The sequence below is a fragment of the Acanthopagrus latus genome, chromosome 23 (assembly GCF_904848185.1).
Source record: "Acanthopagrus latus isolate v.2019 chromosome 23, fAcaLat1.1, whole genome shotgun sequence".
Taxonomy (NCBI): Eukaryota; Metazoa; Chordata; class Actinopteri; order Spariformes; family Sparidae; genus Acanthopagrus; species Acanthopagrus latus.
Window position 1 is genome coordinate 24,760,746 of NC_051061.1, and position 20,038 is coordinate 24,780,783.

The window sequence follows — 20,038 nt, forward strand, 5'->3', positions numbered from 1 at the left end:
GACAGTTGACTGATTCTAGTGCACATGGAAACCTGAGTGTCAAAACTCAGTTGTGACTTTGTTTGACGATCTGAATTGTGTTTGCTCCAGTTATTATACATGAGCAGGAATAAGCTTTTATGTTTGTTTTTTCAGGGCTAATATCAATACAGATCATCAGTTCCCAAAGAAACGATAACTGATATGTGGAACTGATGTACATTTGCAGTAAAATTTAAAGTTAAAATGTTTGCGATCACAGTACTTAAAAACACTCAACTTCAGTATTTCTACTCGAGGCCCACTCACTGGCTTTTTCTAGGACTTTCCACCAAATTTCAGTCTTCATTAACCCTAACCCTACTGAAAATAATGACTTAATCTTTTGCTGGTATAAAGACGTCAGAACAAAACGGAATCCAAGTATGTAAAGTGTAGACTTAATGCTAAACACAGCTGGAAGCCTCATTTCAACAAGAGGTTAGACACTACTGCTGCTGTTGAATCTGTGCGTGTGAGCGAGGCGTCAGGAAGTGTCTGTTTGGGAAGCTACAAGAATATAAAGCTCATCTTGGTGCTGCAAGACACACATGAGAACACACACACACACACACACACACACACACACACAGGCCCTCAGAGAACGAAGCATGCCGTCCTCGGTCCAAAAAGCTCCCAGAATTCTTTGCTGTCAAACACTGAGATACAAAAAAGGGAAAACAAACCGAACCTCTGTCTTCACCAGCACTGCATCTACATGTTGGTCACACTTAAACAAAAACAGTTTGAACTTTGTTGAGACTGACTTGGTCAGAATATGGTTTAAAACATTGTGACAAAGGCCACCAGAGAAGATTTCATCAAGACAGACTCCCTATGAACATCATCAGAGCAGGGATGAGGGCGGAAAACCAACTGCAACACAGAACCGATCAGCTCCCGGGACTGAAATGGACAAGATGGCTCATTACTCATAAACAAGCATCAGACTTCCTCACGACTTTATCTGGACCCTCACAGCTGCTCTGTCTGACCGTCAAGTCACCACCACAGGATTCATGAGTCTGTTCGAGCTGGGCTTTATTCAACAGTCTGCTTACAGCTCAGTCTGCAGCTCTGTGGGGCGCCAATGATCAGAGCGAGAAAGGTTCGAACACCTCGAGTTTATGGGGCGACATGCAGGAGGGTGTAAGGCAGGTGTAGTGAAGTCCATCTACATAATGTGTGTCTACAGTCCATGTCTGCCTCTCAGTCAGTCTGTGTGGGACAGTCGGACACGTCTACAACCAAGAGCCTTATGAAAACGTTCGTGAAGGAAGCCTCAGCTCAGGAAAGGAAAGAGGTGTGTGAGTGACTGAGTGTGTGTGCACCGTCCATTTTGCGTTATCCCTCCTGCTTTGTGTATATGTTCTGTCATGCAGGACCTGGACTGAGTCTAAGCTCCCAGCATCACACACACTACAGCCACACATGGAAAATGAAGAAGAGGAGGAAGAGCTACGTTTTGGCACCTCCAGAAACCTTGGCATGTGACTGCCCCCCCCCCCCCCCACATGTCTCGCCCAACCCCCCCTCCCTAATCCCATAGCTTATATGAAGGGGCCGCCGGGCATACCCAGGAAGTTGGGCGCACGCATGGCCATGGGAGGGGGCGCCGTCGAGCCGCTCCAGTGCACCTTCATGTGGTGCCTCAGGTTGGACTTGGAGGAGAAGCGCTTGTCACACTGCTGGCAGGAGAACGGTTTCTCCTTGGTGTGGATGCGTCGGTGGCAGATGAGTTGTGTGGACACCCGGAACGACTTGCCGCAGTCAGGGCACTGGTAGCGTTTAGGCTCGGTATGGATCCGTCGGTGGTTCTTGAGAGACATCAGGTTGGGGAACTCCTTCTGGCAGGAGTTGCAGAAGTAGGTCCCGGTCTTGTGGCTGTTCTTGTGGTTGAGCAGGGAGCTGGCGTGGCGGTAAGAGCGACCACACTGGTCACAGACATGGGACTTGATGATCTCACTGTTTCCCCCACGGCCGCGGGCTTTGGTCATGCTGCTGGGGGTGAGTCCTTGCTCTTGCATCAAGGTGAGGTCCAGGCCTGACCCCCAGCCCAGCTCCTGGGAGCCCCCTGGTCGAGGCTGCTGGGGTCTGGGCTGGCGGGGCTGGGGTGCCTGACCATGGGTGATCTCCATGTGGAGCCTGAAGCTGGCATGCGTAGGAAAGGCTCGTTGGCAGGACCGGCAGGTCAGCTCCCGCTGCTTTTGGTGGACACGTCTGTGGTTGTAGAGCTGAGAGGAAACACGGAAGGCCTTTCCGCAGTCGTGGCAACGGTGGCGCCGTGTCTCGGAGTGGATACGGCGGTGGTTCTTCAGGGCAAGCAGGTTGGAGTAGGTCTTGAGGCACACGGCGCAGTGGTAGATGCCGACAGTGTGGGTGTTCTTGTGGTTAAGGAGAGAGCTGGCATGGCGGTAGGAGCGGCCACACTGATCACATCTGTACAGAGACAAACAAAGAAAAACAAGGGGGGAAGGAAGAAAGGGGTGGGAAGAGGTACAAAAAGGAAGGAAAGGGGAAGATTAGTATCAGAAGATGGTACTTTTTTTTTCACTGTTCTAGCCAAGTTGGTCTCAGTTACTGGTTACCACTTTTCTTTAAAATTATGGAACTATTTAAAACTACTCATCATCTAAGATCTTGCACATACAGGTATATGATCTGAAATCCGGCTTAAAGCTTTGATAAAGATTACTACAAAGTGGTGTACCATTTCAAGTTAGGATTTCTACACAAGTCACAGGGGAGAGGTCTGCTGGGTGGGGTAGGGAGGGACATGGGAAAGACTATGGACAAACAACTGGGGTTCATATAGGGATCTGGGAGGTATCTGCTGCTCCCTGCACTGCACAAATGGACACAAGCTTCAAACAATTTCAAAGACCTTCTGTCCCAGCCTTCATTTGAGTGATAACTGAATTCTGAATGTAATGATGAAAAATCAAACATGCTCAAAGAACCTCTACCGTGCCAGACTGTGCTGTAGTAAAGAATCCTTTAACTATAAAGAATAATGACACCTAGACATGTGCAGTGCAGCTAGCTCCAAATACTTCCTAATCTTCCCTGTGATTTCAGTTGCCAAGACATCAAAATGCAAGAACCTATCATATGACTAATAGCTGGCCAGTATCATGAAACTACCTTAAGAAAACACACAAACAAATCAAGGACTACAATCAAAATCAGAGCAAGAGCAAGAACACACAACATCAATACTTTAAATTTTGCTAATATGCTACACACAAAAGGCTACATAAAATCTTTGTCAGATTGCTGAGAGAACAAAGCATTAAAACAATACATCTAAACATGAAATGTTTGATTGTAGGTAGCCTGAAAAACTCAAGTGTGTGATATATGCTAACTGAAAGCAAACAGGGTTGACTTATCTGTTCTCTCCACTAATTCAATTTGTCCAAACTTCAGAAAAATCCGAATTCCGGCACGCGTATGGTCCCAAGGAAGCCGGATTGGAGATCATATACCTGTAATAGACATGTAGAGACCTAAATTTATCTTCACTATTTTTTTCAACTTCGAAGAATCACAAACAACTGACGAGAACTCACGTGTACCGACACTCCTCGCCCTCTCCCGTGGGTGCAGTGGCCTTCCTCCTGACTTCCATGCCTACCTGGTTGTCCCCGCAGCGGTGCCTGGCCAGACCGGACCTCCCCTGGAAACTCTTCCCACAGGTGGGGCAGCCGAAAGGGGTGGCGCCTTCCTCATGGACCTTCTGGTGGTTGCGGAGGAACCTGGCTAGCCGGAAGGCTTTCCCACACGTGTGGCAGATGTGCTTCTTCCGCTGCGTGTGGATGCGCATGTGGTTGCGTAATGCCATGTAATTGGTGTAGGGCTTGTCACAGAAGTTGCACCGGAAGTTTCCCGTCTTGTGGGTGTGCTTGTGGTTCAGCAAGGAGCTTGCATGTTTGTAGGCACAGCTACAGAGGTCACAGGCATAGGGTCTCTCGTCAGAGTCCAAGTCCACAGAGCTTCTCTCCATGCTGATGTTGGTGGAGCTGTTGGTAGATGAGGATGAAGGCAGGTGCTGGGCTGGGCAGTCATGGGCTGCAAGCTCATCAGCCGTGGTAAAGCCTTCACAGCAGCCATCGCATTCAAAATCCATCTGGGCCCCGGGGCCCTGCGGGCCTTTGCACAACCCAGCTGTAGTATGGGTAGCTAGCTGTCTCTGGGTGCGAAAGCCCTTGCCACACTCTTGACAGTTGTGCTTCTTCTGGGCAAAGTGGAGCCGTAGGTGGTTTTTCATTGCCAGCCTGTTGGGGTATGTAGAGTTGCAGACATTGCAGTGGTACTCCCCGATTTTGTGAAGGTTCTTGTGATTGGCCAGGCTGCCTGCATGGCGATATGTCTTTCCACATTCTTCACAGGAAAAAGGCCGTCGTCCAGTTTCAGCTGGATCAAACTTCTGGGGCCTGGATGTTCCAGCCGAGGAGTAGGGCTTTTTGAACCCTTGATGGCTGTATTTCATGCCCATTACCTGGCTTTTTGATGACTCTCCCCTCATAGTCTGCATTTGAGACGGACCGGGCTGCTGGAATCGGGAACCGTTGGGGCCAGACCGAACAAGACCTTTGGCCCGATGCTCCTCATGGAGACGGAGGTGGTTGATCAGCTGCTTTTGGATCTTGAAAGCCTTTCCACATTCTTCACACTTGTGCCTACAGTGACAGAGATACAGAAAACACAACAGAATATCTTTAAATACATTAATACAATCATCCCGGCCCAAAAGTCAAATTCCTTACATTGGTAGTCCTAGTAAAATCTTATAAATGTCGGTGCCCATAATTTTTTGGGGGGACCAGTCCTCTGAATTTTCTCTTTAGCACAGGTCACTGTCAAAAGTAAAGTTAAGATTGCTTAACTCATTTGCACAAACTTACACATTATTATTATTTTCTATCTTTATCACAGATTTTTGCTAAATGTGTGTAAAATGTAGCATTGTATTTATACTCATTACGACATCTACCCTAATACAATGTCAAATAAAAAACTGACAAAATGAGGAGCATACCTCTTTAGATCAAAGTGAGTCCTTTGGTGATTCTTAAGAGCCAGCAGATTGTAGTAGCGTTTCTGGCACACCAAGCAGCGGAAAACTCCAGTCTTATGGGACTTCTTGTGGTTGAGGAGTGAGCATGGGTGTCGGTATCCTCGTCCACATTGATCACACTTGTGAGGCTTGTCACTTTGGTCAACCATCGGCCTACGTCCATCACCACCAACATCACGGCTTCCTCCGGCGACCCCGCCACCAACTCCATCTCCTCCAGACATCCCTTTGGCTCCATTTAGGCCCTGCTTGCTCATTGAGCTGGCACGATTCTTACCAGGGCACAGGTGAGTAATCAGGTGGTGGCGATCAGCAAAAAACATGCCACAGTCAACACAAATGTGGTTGCGCCCGTCCATCTTGTCATTACCATTAGCTGAGGTGCCTCCGATACCCTGTTGCTGCCCATCTGGCCTTTGGGGCCCATGGACTAACTGATGATTTAGGAGGTCCTGCTTCCTGGAGAAGCTCTGGCCACAGGTGGAGCATATCATCCGCCAATCCTGCTCCAGGGTGGAGGGTCCAGGCCCTGTTGGGTTATTGGCATGGCTACGCAGGTGGCTCCTAAGTGCTCTGAGGCTGGCGTAGTGGTTGCCACACACCGAGCACTGATAAACCTCTCCATCATCATCGTCATCTTTGTCATTGCTCCCCATTCTCTTGCCACCACTCTGAGAGTACTGTCGCTGGCTGCTGCTGTCTTTCAGTCCACTGGAGCTTCCAGCCGGCAGCGAGGTTCCACCGGAGCTGTGGTAGTTCATGTTCCCCATAAAACCGTTGGACATGTTGCCCTGCTGCTGTTGTGGCGGCTGTTGCTGCTGGCCACGGCGAGGACACATGTGTGACTTGATGCCAGATACATCACCATACATCTCACCACAGTCCGCACACACGTGTCTGTCTGCCTGACGGTGAGCAGAGTTGCTCTGGGAAAGTGAGCTGCCATCAAAGCGATCATGAAACTCAAGAGAGTCCAACCCACTGCTGTGGCCACCGTCTGGTACAAAGTGGGCTGCATCACCAAGATTTCCTGGCAGTGAGATTGGAGTGGTGGCACCACTGCCTTCTTGGACGTAGCTCTGCTGGGAGTCTAGAGTTAGTGGCTCTGGAGATAACCAGTCATTGCCGTCATTACCAATAGGCTGGTTAGAGGGACGCCCCTTGTGACTTCGTAGGTGACTGTGTAGCGCTGCCAGATGAGGATACTGCTTACAGCAAATGGTGCACTGGTAGTGGCCTGTCTGATGGCAGCGTTTGTGGTTGACCAGGCTTCCTGCATGCCGGTAGCTTTTGCCGCACTCCCCGCATTTAAAGCGCCGCTCTCCGTCATCTGGAGAGTTGGCCTGGGGCACACGGCCTCCAGATGGAGAGGACACCGAGCCCTGTGATCCAGAGCTTAGTGTGTCTGAGTTGAGGATGGAGCTGTCCTGGCCATGAGAGCCAGGATGGGGATCATGGGTCAGATAGTGGACTTTCAAGGTCTCCAGATCTGGGTGTCCTGCGCCACAATAAGCACACGTGTAGATGGGGTTGTTGACTGGAGGGCCCATTATGGGGTCATAGGGACCTCTTTTCTCACTGGGCAGGGGTGGCAGGGGCAGAGGATCCCCCAAGGCGGGGGTGTATGCTGGGGATCGAACTGCACTCAGATTGTGAGGCATGATGCCGGGGAAACTGCGTGGCAGTCCAAGTGACGGTGTGGCCGTGTTGTGCAGCAGGATGTGCTCCTGGAAGTCTGCCTTATTTGGCAGCGCTACCTGGCACAGGTGGCAAAAACAGGAGGCCGTGTCGTCACTCTGGGATGACTGGTTGCCACTGCTGCTGTTACTGCTGCTGCTCACCATGGATGCTCCAGGGGTCTTGAACTTCGAGTGAGTTCTCTCGTGGCTGTTTAAGGCAGCCAGGTTGCTATATTGTTTAAAACACACAGAGCACTTGAATGTTCCTTGCTGGTGACACTTCTTGTGGTTCACCAAGCTACCGTGATGCCGGTAGGTTCTGTCACACTGATCACACTTGAACGGTCTGTCCCAAGCGTCGTCAGATTCAGGGGAGCCTTTTTTTCCGTGGTCGTCTGTTTCGTGGCTTTGCAGGACACTATGTCCCATGCCACTATTGTTCAAATGTGAGCGCCCAAACCCGTCCGAGAGGTCTTGGGCGAGGCCGTAGTCCCTCTCGTCGTGGCCTTGTTCTTCGGGCACTTCTTCACTCTCTTCTTCTGCGTGTGCACTACTAGGGGACAATGTATGGATACGTAGGTGGTTTTTCAATGCTACAGCGTTGGGTAGGGTACGTGTACAAACAGGACACTGGAATGAACCCACCTCGTGAGATTTTTTATGATTAGCTAGACTAGCAGCGTGTTTGTAAATTCTGCCACACTGTTCACACTCAAAACGTCCGGTATCTTCTTGCTGATAATGTGCTTTCATATGTTCTAGAAGACTTGGAGTACTCGGGCAAACCATATCACACTCTTTACAGGGGAAACCCTTGGCACGACTCATATCATGCATTGCCATAGTACTCTAAAGCAAATAGGTTGGCGGGAATCACAGTTCACAACAAAGCAATGAACAGTGATGTCAGGGGAGGGGCTTAGCTCTTAAGATGGGGGGGCAGCAGTGGCAGCCATTTTCTCTCCAAGAGTTGTCAGTGCAGTTCAAGCCAATCACGGCCCACCCTGGGAGGTGGCGGGCCTGCGGGGGTCACACCAGCCAATGAGGTATCACTGTGGAGAGACAAGAAAAAGAGGGTTACTTACAGAGTTATTTACATTCCTTTAGAATCAGAATCAGTAGTCCTTTAACAGGGAAATTTGTTTGTCCCAGCAGCCAAACAGAATACTAAAAAAACAAAAGCAATAGCAAAAATTTAGGCTTATACATGCCAAACTTCTTAAATGAAAAGATGCATTTGAAACTTAATTACATAATTGTTTGCTATATTACACTACATGGTGGATAATCTGAATATGACAACCTTTTTAAGGTTTTAAGGTTATTCGCATCTTGGAGCTTGTGATAATTTTTCATTCATAGATGTACAAAAAAAAAAAATAATAAACCAACATTATCAAGATTATTAGATAAAATAGATTGAATTATTCAGTATTGCTGAGTTTAATGTTTGTGCCATAATAAGGAAATAAAATTAGATAAGACCTACGACAAGTATTGTTATTGATTGATCTGTCAATTACTCTCATGTTAACTGTTCAGTCAAAATTTAACAAATATTCAGCTAACTGTGATATAAAACAGAACAGAAGACACTGTTGTTCACATTTTAAAAGTCAGAAAACACTGAATGTTTTGCCTTAAAAAGAAAAGAATATGCATCAATTTAAAAAAATATATCAATAGTTGCAGATCAATTCTCTGTCAATCATTGGATGTAATGGCTGCACATAATAAAATATCAAAACAGCTGTCACTTTACTTCAGTTTTAAAATACCAGCCGGGCCTCAGCTTCTATCACTGCACTGTTTACGTCTGACTGCAGCGTGCAGGACACACCTTTGTTGACAGTATAAAGAGGACGGAGCTGCAGTGAATCCCTCAACACAATCACCAACCTGCCACCCTCCTCCCAATTAGCCTGATCTCACACCAGTACTAGTATCCACAGTAAGGTTATTAAGACTGTAACAGGAAAAACCATGGTAAAATGCTGGAGAGGGAGACGTCCAACACTTTATTCAGTGCAAATATTTTAGGCCCATCTCAAGTAAAAACTTGTGGGAGAGTGTGAAGGTTGAATTCTTATTGACAAACTCATTGTTTTACCCATCTGCGCAAATACAAGACATATCTTATACAGAAAAGGAAAAACGAAAAGCTTCGATGATTGATAACAGGCCTCAAACAGAAATCATTCATTGATTGGTCACTTGATGGCAAACTGAGCAGCAAATATTGTCTTGTTGCAGAAGTTTGTTATTTATGGTAATAAACTGATTATCTTTGGGTTCAGGACTGTTAACGAGGTAAAAACATTTCACCTTCCACTGTCACCATTTTTGAAAAATAGCTGTAGACATAAATATGAGTGAAACAGCCTTCACACCAGAGAAGCTGCAACAAGACAATATTTTACATATTTCTTTGAAAAGTGACTGAATTGATCTAACTGAATCTGATTAATTGATAAGCAGAAGAAAATGACATGACATGACCAACTGATTATCAAAATTGTAGAATAATGTTGATGGAATGATCAGCTGATAAATGCAGTGATTCTGTTTGATCACCAGGATCCTGAGCACAGAGGTGACTTCTGTCTGACACGTCTGTGATGCTGACACACTGATGTTTGTTCCTCCTCTGACGGAGAACGCTGCATCTGCCAACATGGCCGACAGATGCAGAATCACCAGCGTTAAGACTTGACACTCCAACCAAACTACAACATCCTCCACGGGACTCTTTAGACATATCGAACAAGGATTTACAGTCCTTACATAATACTACTGTAATCCCTCATGACCTTAGAGAGCTCGGTTCACCTGAGACACACTGACAATATTAAACAGTGTTATAAATATGGATTAGTAAACTCCACGTTCATTTAACAGAAACAACTAATCATTTATCAAATTTCTGTGGTTGCAGCTTTAAATGCCTCATTACTAAACAGACAAGATTCCGACCGACACTTGATTTTTGGAACTGCTGCCGATGTCAGGGAAGGAGAGTCTCATATCGATATAGCTGCTGATATACTTCCCAATTTCTTGCACTGATCCCTCAAATGTGGCTATCAAACAAAACAGACCAAGATATGGATCAGAGGCAGGAGTTTCACAGGTCAACATTTAACTTTCACTGTCTAAACTGATATCAGAACACTGGTGCAGGAACATCACTGGGAATGTAATCACATCTTTTCTTCTTTAAAATAAAATTTAAAAAAAAATAGAAAAAGTATTGTGACCATTGAGGGGCACTTTATTTTTAAAATGAAGATTATTTGGATAATTATCAGTATCATAACATGAATCACAATAATGTTGTACAGGATGATCGTTACATGAAATATTCATCATGTGCAGATCTGTGATGGGTCAATATCAGCTGATAATATCAGTCTGGCTCTAAAATAGACAGTTTACAGGAACAATGAGGTTCTGATTTATTTTAAAGTGTAAAAGAGCATCAGAGAGACATTTTCATGACTGAAGCTGCAGCTCCTGAAACCAGATCTTATTAAAACCATCCACAATGAATTAAAGGTGTGTTGAGCAGTATGTATTGAAGGGGTCAGATTACTGATCGCAGGTGCAGAAAAGCTGCTTCTGCTGGTTGAAGTGATCTAAGATGTTTTCATATGTAGGCGTGCTGTCAGTGTGAGCCTGTGATGGTGGACTGAAGCTGTCACTGTGACACACAGGTCACTTCTCACTCTGGACGTTGTTAAAGGCTTTAAAAAAACATATTTCACAGCATTTTTACTTCATGTCTCATGACTTTTCAATTGACAACTGCTTATAAACATGAGTATAAAGTGATGACATCTGTGGTCTGCAGCTGTAAAGTTTGGTTTAAGGAAACCAACTTTTCATCTTCTCCTAAATGATCCTCGTGTGTTGGATTTGTTCTGTTCACTTCACAGGTCAGTCTGAAACTACAATCACTCTGGAGGAAAACATGCTGGAAATATTGGTTCTTACTGGCCAACAAAAATCACATTGGTTCTAAAACAGCAGTCAGTAATCAGATCAGTAGCTTAAGGAGCAGCAGATGAAAGTGATGTCTGTGACAGTTTTAACAGGATGATCTGTAATCTGTAACTGATCACAGCAGGCAGCCACGTTAATCTGCTCTGTGAAGGAACTGAGACTGTGCGAGTCTCGTCTCGTGACGGATCACCCAAAGAAACAATCAACACAGTAACACAAAGAATTAAAATATAGTATTTACAGTTCGACATGAGGATGTCAACGCTACACAAAGTAAGAAATATGACTGATGGGCTAGTTAACAGTTGATTAATTCATAATTAATCAATTCTCACATTAAGAGTTTGATGGGTTGTTGTAAAGTACAGTGTGAGGGTAAAGGTGTTGAGAAAACAGGTCGAGGGAGGAGAGGAGAGAGGAGAGGAGAGAGGAGAGGAGAGAGGAGAGGAAAGAGGAGAGAGGAGAGGAGGGGGAGAGGAGGGGGAGAGAGGAGAGGAGAGGAGAGGAAAGAGGAGAGAGGAGAGGAAAGAGGAGGGGGAGAGGAGGGGGAGAGAGGAGAGGAGAGGAAAGAGGAGATGGGGGAGGGGCGGCAGCCTGTTGGAGCGGCGGGAGAAGAAGGAAAGCAGTGGAAAATAAAGGTGAGGAGGAGGATTTGACTGGCAGGAGAGGAAAATGGTGGAGGGGGAGGAGAACACACACACACACACACACACACACACACACACACACACGTAGGGAGGCAGAGAGGAGACGAGGAGCAGGTACGACCACACTGACTCTCGCCAGGCTGACATGGATTCAATAACATGGACCATAGATTAATACTTATAATAAGAATACATCAATAAATGTGCTGCCTCTGAGCCTCAACCAAAACTTGGAGTCAAAATCTCACTGAGATTAAAATCTGTTTTAGAAAACAGAGCTGGTCCAGAGGGAAGCAGAAGAGTATTAATAATATCCAGCATTATTGTTTATTATTATTATATATGAATTGAATATTTGTGACACTGACGAGCAGAATATTGAAACATTTGCAGAATGCTGTGAAGCAGCGGCATGGTGCTGACTCTTACAGCAGGTATCAGAAGTGTTCCGCTCAGCAGTCACAGTACTAAACAGGTATTAGTACTGCATTTTACTCTGTGCAGTAGAAGTACATGACGTGAGAAGTATTATTTACAAAACTCAGAATGCATAGAAACGGGACATGTTTAATATTAGTGGCTGCACTGTATTGAAAAAACTGAGATTTTGTGACATGAAAAGTTTTACCAGATTACTTGCAGAACTCTATTTAGTAAATAATTCTTCAAGAATAATGAAGATGATTTTAATGAAGCAGAATCTGTTTTGATAAACTGTCACATCAACATGAACCCAGGAGCCTTTAATCAGACGACTCCTCTTCTATCAGACGTCTCTGGTCGTTACATCAGACCTGTGTGATTCCTCCTGCTGTTCCGGGAAGAACAACAGTTGTAGTGTCTGAGTTAATTAGTGTGATGTGACGATGATGCTAAAGCTAAGTAACACTGTCATCTGGTGCCATGTTGCTGCTCAGAGAAACACTGTCCAGATCAAATCTAAAGGCTGCTGAGTTTAAATATTCATATTATTCATTGTTTTAATCAACCCATAGACCTTTAAAGAGTAGTGACTGATATCTGCAGTGTTCCAACAGTTCACAGTATAAAGGCCAAGTTTCCTCTGTTGGACAAACTATCTGATGGAGGCTGAAGTCACCTGACAGAAACTAGAGGTTGAATGTATTTTTAAGGACGTACCAAACATTTGCTGCTTGGATGCTTTTCTGTCTTCCATCACAGAGAGGTGAATCTGTTAACAGACTGACTGGATACATTTAAACTTTTGTTTTGTCACGACAACTGAAATAAGGTAACTTTAATGTTAGTCATAGTCCTGATGGAGATTCAGCTTCTGTCTCAGACACAATTTAAGACACGCATGTTTATATAGTCAACAATTCAAGATCACTTCTGTTGGTGGAGCCTCTGTGGAGCAGACGCCACTGATGTCCCTGATCTCACATCACCTCCTTATCACGGAACCTTGCAACTCCGAAAACACACAGAATCCCCTGGAATTCTCTGAAAGAACACAGACCTTCAAAAACTTATGGACATTCTTGAAAAACTTAACGACTTCATCACTTGCGGCTGGAACCTTCATCCGTCACCCTGGAAAATACTCAAGGCAAAGAGAATAACCACAGATCTGCTTGGAATCTCCTCAAGGGTCCTTGAAAACATATTCAATGATTCTGGAATCTTAAGTGCTGCTAAATCTCCCTGAAGTGCTCCTGGAACATGACAGTCCTTCTGTCCCAGGATGAGCTCTACTCTGCTCATAGCTGACCCAATGAGTACCAGCCAGTCAGTCTGTCCAGGACCGCTGTTAGCTCCACCCAGACCCAACAACTTCCTCAATGATGAAGGACCAAGTATCCTGGGACCTCTTCAAGGACCCTGGAACACCCTCTTTGACTGTAAACAGGGGGTGCTGTTAGCCTACCTCCATCCAATCAGACACAAACCACCTCCCACATGTTGGATCTAGTTACTGAAACACATCGAGTCCATTACAGAAGCCCGGTTTGTCTGAACTGACTGAGGAACTGGATTCACATCGAATGTAAAAACTCCAACAATTTACCAGAAACAATGAAAACCACCTGAAAAATGACCTTTACACTGATCAATATCCTGGAAGTTTGAGGTTTGAAACACAAACTTAGTGTTTAATGAATAATGAATTCAGTTTTCTGGTATGAAGTTTTCCATCTCTTATTGTTGCAGTTTGACTATTTTAGTGAGTTTGTCTTTAAGCTGTTTGTGTTTATTAGTTTTAGTGTTTCCAATCTCTCAAATACTAACAATCCAAACATATGTGAAGTTATGTCTTTTAATCCAACAATGTAAAGATGTCCTGTAAAGATCGGACTCCTGAACCGCCGGCTGAATATGACTTCCTCAAACTCGGTGAAAACACTGGACAGTTGAGTGTTGTCGGGTTCTAACGAGTAAAAGTTACTCAGGAATTACCAAATAATATTAAAGTCATTCCTGAGGAACTGTATTTTTTTAACTTTTAAAACCTTAAACCTACAGAAAAGCCTTTAAAATGACCACAATCCATTAATGAGCCACTTTAATCCCCTTTTAAACTTCATTGATTTGTGGTGAGCAGGTTCAGTAGACAGTAAGTGTAATAAATAGTCCGCAGTACCTGCTTTAAGTATGAACTAAATGATTATGATTGAATATAAATGTTCTTGGGTCAGCTGGTGATCAGTAAAAGCAGCTGAGAGGCTGCAGAGTTTAATGAAGAGAGTCAACAGGGAGGAGGAGCAGCCAGATGTTTGATGTGAGGCCGCACCAAGAAACCAAACAGTCTGAAGAATGTAACGGCAGTGCTCACACGGGAGACATGAAGCCACGAGCTGCCCGACGCCTGGCCCCATGGCCCCACGCTCTGCCCCACGCTCTGCCCCACAGCCCGACGCCTGGCCCCACGCTCTGCCCCACAGCCGACGCCTGGCCCCACGCTCTGCCCCACAGCCCGACGCCTGGCCCCACGCTCTGCCCCACAGCCCGACGCCTGGCCCCACGGCCCCACGGCCCCACGCTCTGCCCCACAGCCCGACGCCTGGCCCCACGCTCTGCCCCACAGCCCGACGCCTGGCCCCACGGCCCCACGCTCTGCCCCACAGCCCGACACCTGGCCCCACGCTCGACCCCATGCTCTGCCCGACACCGTGCACTTTACCTTTTCAAAACTTTAAATAATAAACAGTGGACTGATAATGAACAGAGGTCTTATGACACCAGTGTTATATGTTCATGTTCATATGATATTTTACATTAACTGTGAGCACACTAGTCTAAATGTTGTAATCTGCCGCTCTCTGTGCTGCTGTGACACCTCAGCCCCTCCTGCTGATCAATCATCCTGATCAGAGCTCACAGGTTATGATAAATAATAATAATCCACAGAACTGCTCACATTTACAAATGAAGCGTTTCATTCACACACAGATTTGAACGAGCAGCCAATCACAAGCCTCCACTTCTCTGCTTCAACTCTTCTTCTTCTTCTGCTGCTGCTGCTCGTCATGTAAACAAACCTGAGCACAGCCCGCCTCATTAAAACGGCTCCACATTCATTAACACGGTCCGGAGCCTGACCCGCTTCACACACAGATAACCCGGGTCTGTTGTTTTGACCGGACACCGGCAGCAGAGAGACTCCAGCTGTTCGCCGTTAATTAAACTCCACAGCAGCTAAACAAACTTATTTCCACGATTTCCATCAGATATGAGCTGAAATATAACCCTGCTCCGCCGCACCGGGCTCCCTGACCTTGGCCCGTCTCCTGTCGGTCGGGTTCAGCCCCGGCAGGAATCTGTCGGGACAAAAGCGAAGCGGTTCACCGCCGACACACGGCCGACATTTCCTTCGGCCGACTCCCCAATTTAACCGGGGAATAACACCCGATGCTGGCCGGCCGGCGAGGAGGGCACGGGACGGGTAACCGTGGAAAATGTTCCGGTGTTAGCCGGTGTTAGCCGTGTGGTTCCGACATGATGCCGCCTACAGAACAGAGACAACACCTACAGCCATCAGCCCACTTTCACTGAGACCCCATTTCCATCGGAAAATGGCTTTCGAGCAGCAAGCCATTTTCCCCATGCTAACAGGCTAGCCTCGCTTTTTTAGCCCCCCGAACACAACTTGTTGGCACTCAGGCTACAAATAAAATGCTAATGAACCGTTTAGCTTTCGAAAACCACCCGAACACCGCAGCAGGAACAGAACTCCACATCCGAGTTGGATGAAAACGCATATTTTGTGGATATTCAGTGAAAGGCAGCCAGATACACGGCCGAGCTAACGTTAGCATTAGCGTCTGGCTAGTTAGCAACCCCCCGCGATGACATAAAGGGGGTAAAACGGAAGTTCAAAACAACAAAATGGTAAACAGAACCGACACACAGCCCGAACTTAGTCGTGCACAGATCCGTGAGACGCTCTGCTGTGTTTTCACATGAGGTGCACTGAGCTGGGTCCCGGCGGAGATTGTTGCCGCTGCAGGAGCTCGCAGAGGTTAGCATTCCAGCTAGCCTTAGCAACCCCAGGCTAGCCCGGAGCTACACAAAGATCTCGACAAACACACCGCGGCCCCCATTGATGGAAAACCTCGGTTTAGAGCCGTTTTCCGCTGCACACTTACCCCTCAAATGGCCTCTGCGCCCGCAAGATGCACAATGCACGACGTGGAAGTGCAAAATGTGCAAGTTTCACGGATTAGGCATGGTTATTTCTCCTCCTCCTCTTCTACCACCGACTTTTGGTTCTTGGCTCTTTTCCCTCTACCGCCGCTTCGACAACATACTTCCTGCCGCTGCCGCTGCCGCCGCGCGGAGCCGGAGCGCAAACTTCACCGCGTCATCATGCGCAGAAGAAAATCTCCGCCGCCGCAGAAACATCCCGTTTGTGTCGATAACAGCGGATTGCGGGTCTCGCGTTCCGGCTGTTGGAGCTCATTTGTGTCCGTTTTGATGCAGATTGGAGACAAACACTTTGTGCTGCTCGGCCCGTCTGCCGCTGGGAATTACCGAGCCGAGCCGAGCCGAGCCGGGCTGCTGCTGGTCGATCATGGGGCAAATGACACTCCGAGGTCATTTAATCAGACTCATGTGGACATCCTGAGACAGAACCTGTGGAGAGGTCAGAGGACAAGCCACAGCCATCAGTCAATATCAGTCTATTACTGTTTTATTCATTGATCGATCATTTACTGCAGGTTCCCTCAGTCAGACACATGAACACACCTCCACCTGGTTTAATCTGTCAGACTGGCTGTGGGTCTGAATCCTCACCAGATCAGCTCGTCAAGTTCGGTTTGTTTGGTTTGTTGTTTTGTGATTCTGCTGTCAGGTTTCACTGTGTGCAGCTCGATGAAACATTAAATCCATCAGACTGGTCTGATGTTTCTCCAGTCTGAAGCTGTTGTTCAGAGGGTGTGAACAGAACTCTGCAACAGAACCCAGATAATGGTGAAGATGATGATAAAACATGTGCTGGGAGAGTGAAGAAGCTGCTCCTCATCTGCCCTCCTTCCTCAAAGACACAGATAATATATCACAGATAATGAAGCAGCATCTTTATGTGTCTCCTTCAACAAGAGACAAACCTAAACTTTGACCTTTCACAGCACTGAACATGATCAATACTGCAGATTCTTACTTTGTGTGTTATCATCTTTTCTAATGTCAGAGGCTGAAGGTGTCATCCTGCTGGAGGCTGGGAGGAAGTGACAGCAGCCACAGAAATAAAACTCAACATGAGTCTCGTTTGTATTTTCATCAGAATGTTGGTGATCATCCAAAACCTCCAAGGTCACATTGAAACACCTGGATGAGCAGGTGTGACGGAGTGTACATCCAAACTGAGGTATCAAAGGTTGGGATGAAGGAGCCGTTAGCCCCGGGCTAAAGGAGCCGTTAGCCCCGGGCTAAAGGAGCAGTTAGTCCTGAGCTAAAGAAGCTGTTAGCCTGGGATAAAGGTGCTGTTAGCCTGGGATAAAGGTGCTGTTAGCCTGTGATAAAGGTGCTGTTAGCCTGTGATAAAGGTGCTGTTAGTCTGTGATAAAGGTGCTGTTAGTCTGTGATACAGGTGCTGTTAGTCTGTGATAAAGGTGCTGTTAGCCCTGGGATAAAGGTGCTGTTAGTCTGTGATAAAGGTGCTGTTAGTCTGTGATAAAGGTGCTGTTAGTCTGTGATACAGGTGCTGTTAGTCTGTGATTAAGGTGCTGTTAGCCCTGGGATAAAGGTGCTGTTAGCCCTGGGATAAAGGTGCTGTTAGCCCGGGCTAAAGGAGCAGTTAGTCCTGAGCTAAAGAAGCTGTTAGCCTGGGATAAAGGTGCTGTTAGCCTGGGATAAAGGTGCTGTTAGCCTGGGATAAAGGTGCTGTTAGCCTGGGATAAAGGTGCTGTTAGCCTGGGATAAAGGTGCTGTTAGCCTGGGATAAAGGTGCTGTTAGCCTGGGATAAAGGTGCTGTTAGCCTGGGATAAAGGTGCTGTTAGCCTAGGATAAAGGTGCTGTTAGCCTGGGACAAAGGTGCTGTTAGCCTGTGATAAAGGTGCTGTTAGCCTGGGATAAAGGTGCTGTTAGCCTGGGATAAAGGTGCTGTTAGTCTGTGATAAAGGTGCTGTTAGCCTGTGATAAAGGTGCTGTTAGCCTGGGATAAAGGTGCTGTTAGCCTGGGATAAAGGTGCTGTTAGTCTGTGATACAGGTGCTGTTAGTCTGTGATTAAGGTGCTGTTAGTCTGTGATTAAGGTGCTGTTAGCCCTGGGATAAAGGTGCTGTTAGTCTGTGATACAGGTGCTGTTAGTCTGTGATAAAGGTGCTGTTAGTCTGTGATACAGGTGCTGTTAGTCTGTGATTAAGGTGCTGTTAGCCCTGGGATAAAGGTGCTGTTAGTCTGTGATACAGGTGCTGTTAGTCTGTGATAAAGGTGCTGTTAGTCTGTGATACAGGTGCTGTTAGTCTGTGATTAAGGTGCTGTTAGCCCTGGGATAAAGGTGCTGTTAGTCTGTGATAAAGGTGCTGTTAGCCCTGGGATAAAGGTGCTGTTAGCCTGTGATAAAGGTGCTGTTAGCCTGGGATAAAGGTGCTGTTAGCCTGGGATAAAGGTGCTGTTAGCCTGGGATAAAGGTGCTGTTAGCCTGGGATAAACAGAGTGTTTGGTCTCCTGGTGAACAAACGCTTCATCTCAGTGCTCTGTCCCAGCAGACAGCGATCCAGAGCTAGCAGAGCTGCTGTGTGACGCATTTAGCTTGGCTGAGGTTCATTTTGGTCGAACAGTGTTAAAAGGGGCTAAGTTAGCTCAGGTCAACTATTAGCATAGAATTAACAATACACAGTGTGACAACAGACAAACTTGTGTAGAGTTTCTGTTTCTTTCAGTGGCACCACGGATCTTGTTTGGCCATGCAGGGCCTCCATAGTGAAGGTGACTACACCATCACATCCTGCAGCATTGATCCGTCCGTAAACATGCAGAGTTTCTTCCTCTGGCTCAGCTACTTTAGCACGTTGATGCATCTGAAATACGTCTCTGTGATGATGTAACAACTCTCCACTGAGGCAGCAGAGAGTCGTCACATCGACACAGTCTGCTTTACTTTCTCTTTTCACAAACTCACAAGAGTTTATTTTGTTGTTTGACTTTACACATAAAACATGTTTAAAGAAACTGAATGAGAGAATACAAAGATGACATCATAAATAAGCTGTTGACAAAGTAAAATGACATTTATTTAAAAGTGTTGTTTACATTTATTTATTGTCTGCATGAATATCAAAGATGTTTTTCATTAAAGTTAAAGAGCAGCTTGTTGTTGCTGTGGGCATCATGTATCTGCATCTCCAGAAATCAATCAGCATATTGATCTGCTGCAGCCTGATGTGTGTCAGACACGGCACAGCTTTATCAATCAAAGAGGACACAACTTAAAATATGAAAAAACACTTTCTGCAACTTTTTAATATTAAACTGTGTGTGTTTTAAAAACAAAATACATTTAAAATAATGTTTTTGACCAGCAGCAGCAGCTCAGGCTTCCTGCCGAGGTGCCTTTTAGCAATAAATAATAAAATAAGGTTTCTTCTTGAAAATTGATGTTACATGTTTTATTGACATTTTACTATTTTTTATTTTCATCTTTTATTTGTTTGTATTTTTCTGTTATGTTTTTTTCACTGTCCTGAAAATTCAATTTAAAAACTCACTACTTGACTGTGCACTACATGTCCCAGAAACCCGTGCGCCAGTAGCGACGTCATATTCCCTCGCCTGGTCTGAGCTCTCTCACTCCTCGTACATCCCTCCACATTTGTTCTGTTTCAGCTCGGACCGTAGCTCCAGCTGCTGTAGGTGTCGGAGGATCAGCAGGACCAGGATCAGCCGGATCAGGATCAGCAGGATCAGCAGGATGGGTCCCGTCGAGGTAAAACTTCATCATGTTCGCTCAACTCAATCAAACAGTCCGACATGTTGGACTGAGTCCGCCGTGCGCGCCGGCTGCGGCCGCGCTTTGTGTTGTGTTGTTGGCACGAATGTGGCTAAAACGTTAGCATGTGCTTCAGTGTGCAGGTAACATTTATATTTCACATTTATAAATGCATACACCTTACGTTGATTGGTCCGTTGTTCTGTCCGTGTTAGCGTCA

General features: G+C 46.2%; 2 protein-coding genes across 4 annotated transcripts in view; one reads left to right on the top strand and one right to left on the bottom strand.

Annotated features, from left to right (window-relative positions):
* Positions 1-17,626, bottom strand: part of si:dkey-89b17.4 (zinc finger protein 850) — a 30,982-nt gene extending 13,356 nt beyond the window's left edge. For both annotated transcript variants that reach the window (XR_005073077.1, XM_037090328.1), the window contains exons 1-4: positions 16,034-17,626; positions 5,060-7,829; positions 3,591-4,700; positions 1,595-2,457 (exon numbers count right to left, since the gene is read on the bottom strand). Coding sequence is in view for 1 of the 2 variants with exons in the window: in XM_037090328.1 (XP_036946223.1) it covers positions 1,595-2,457; positions 3,591-4,700; positions 5,060-7,620 (4,534 nt within the window). In the remaining variant the exon portion in view is untranslated. The remainder of the gene's footprint in view (positions 1-1,594; positions 2,458-3,590; positions 4,701-5,059; positions 7,830-16,033) is intronic.
* Positions 17,627-19,647: 2,021 nt separating this feature from the next.
* Positions 19,648-20,038, top strand: part of thoc6 (THO complex 6) — a 5,697-nt gene continuing 5,306 nt past the window's right edge. Inside the window, exon 1 of one of the 2 annotated variants that reach the window (XM_037090342.1) lies at positions 19,648-19,815. In XM_037090342.1, the coding sequence (XP_036946237.1) occupies positions 19,801-19,815 (15 nt within the window). In that variant the 5' untranslated portion in view covers positions 19,648-19,800. Of the gene's footprint in view, positions 19,816-19,936; positions 19,962-20,038 lie in introns of those variants that run through there. The other variant, XM_037090341.1, reaches the window with a different exon arrangement.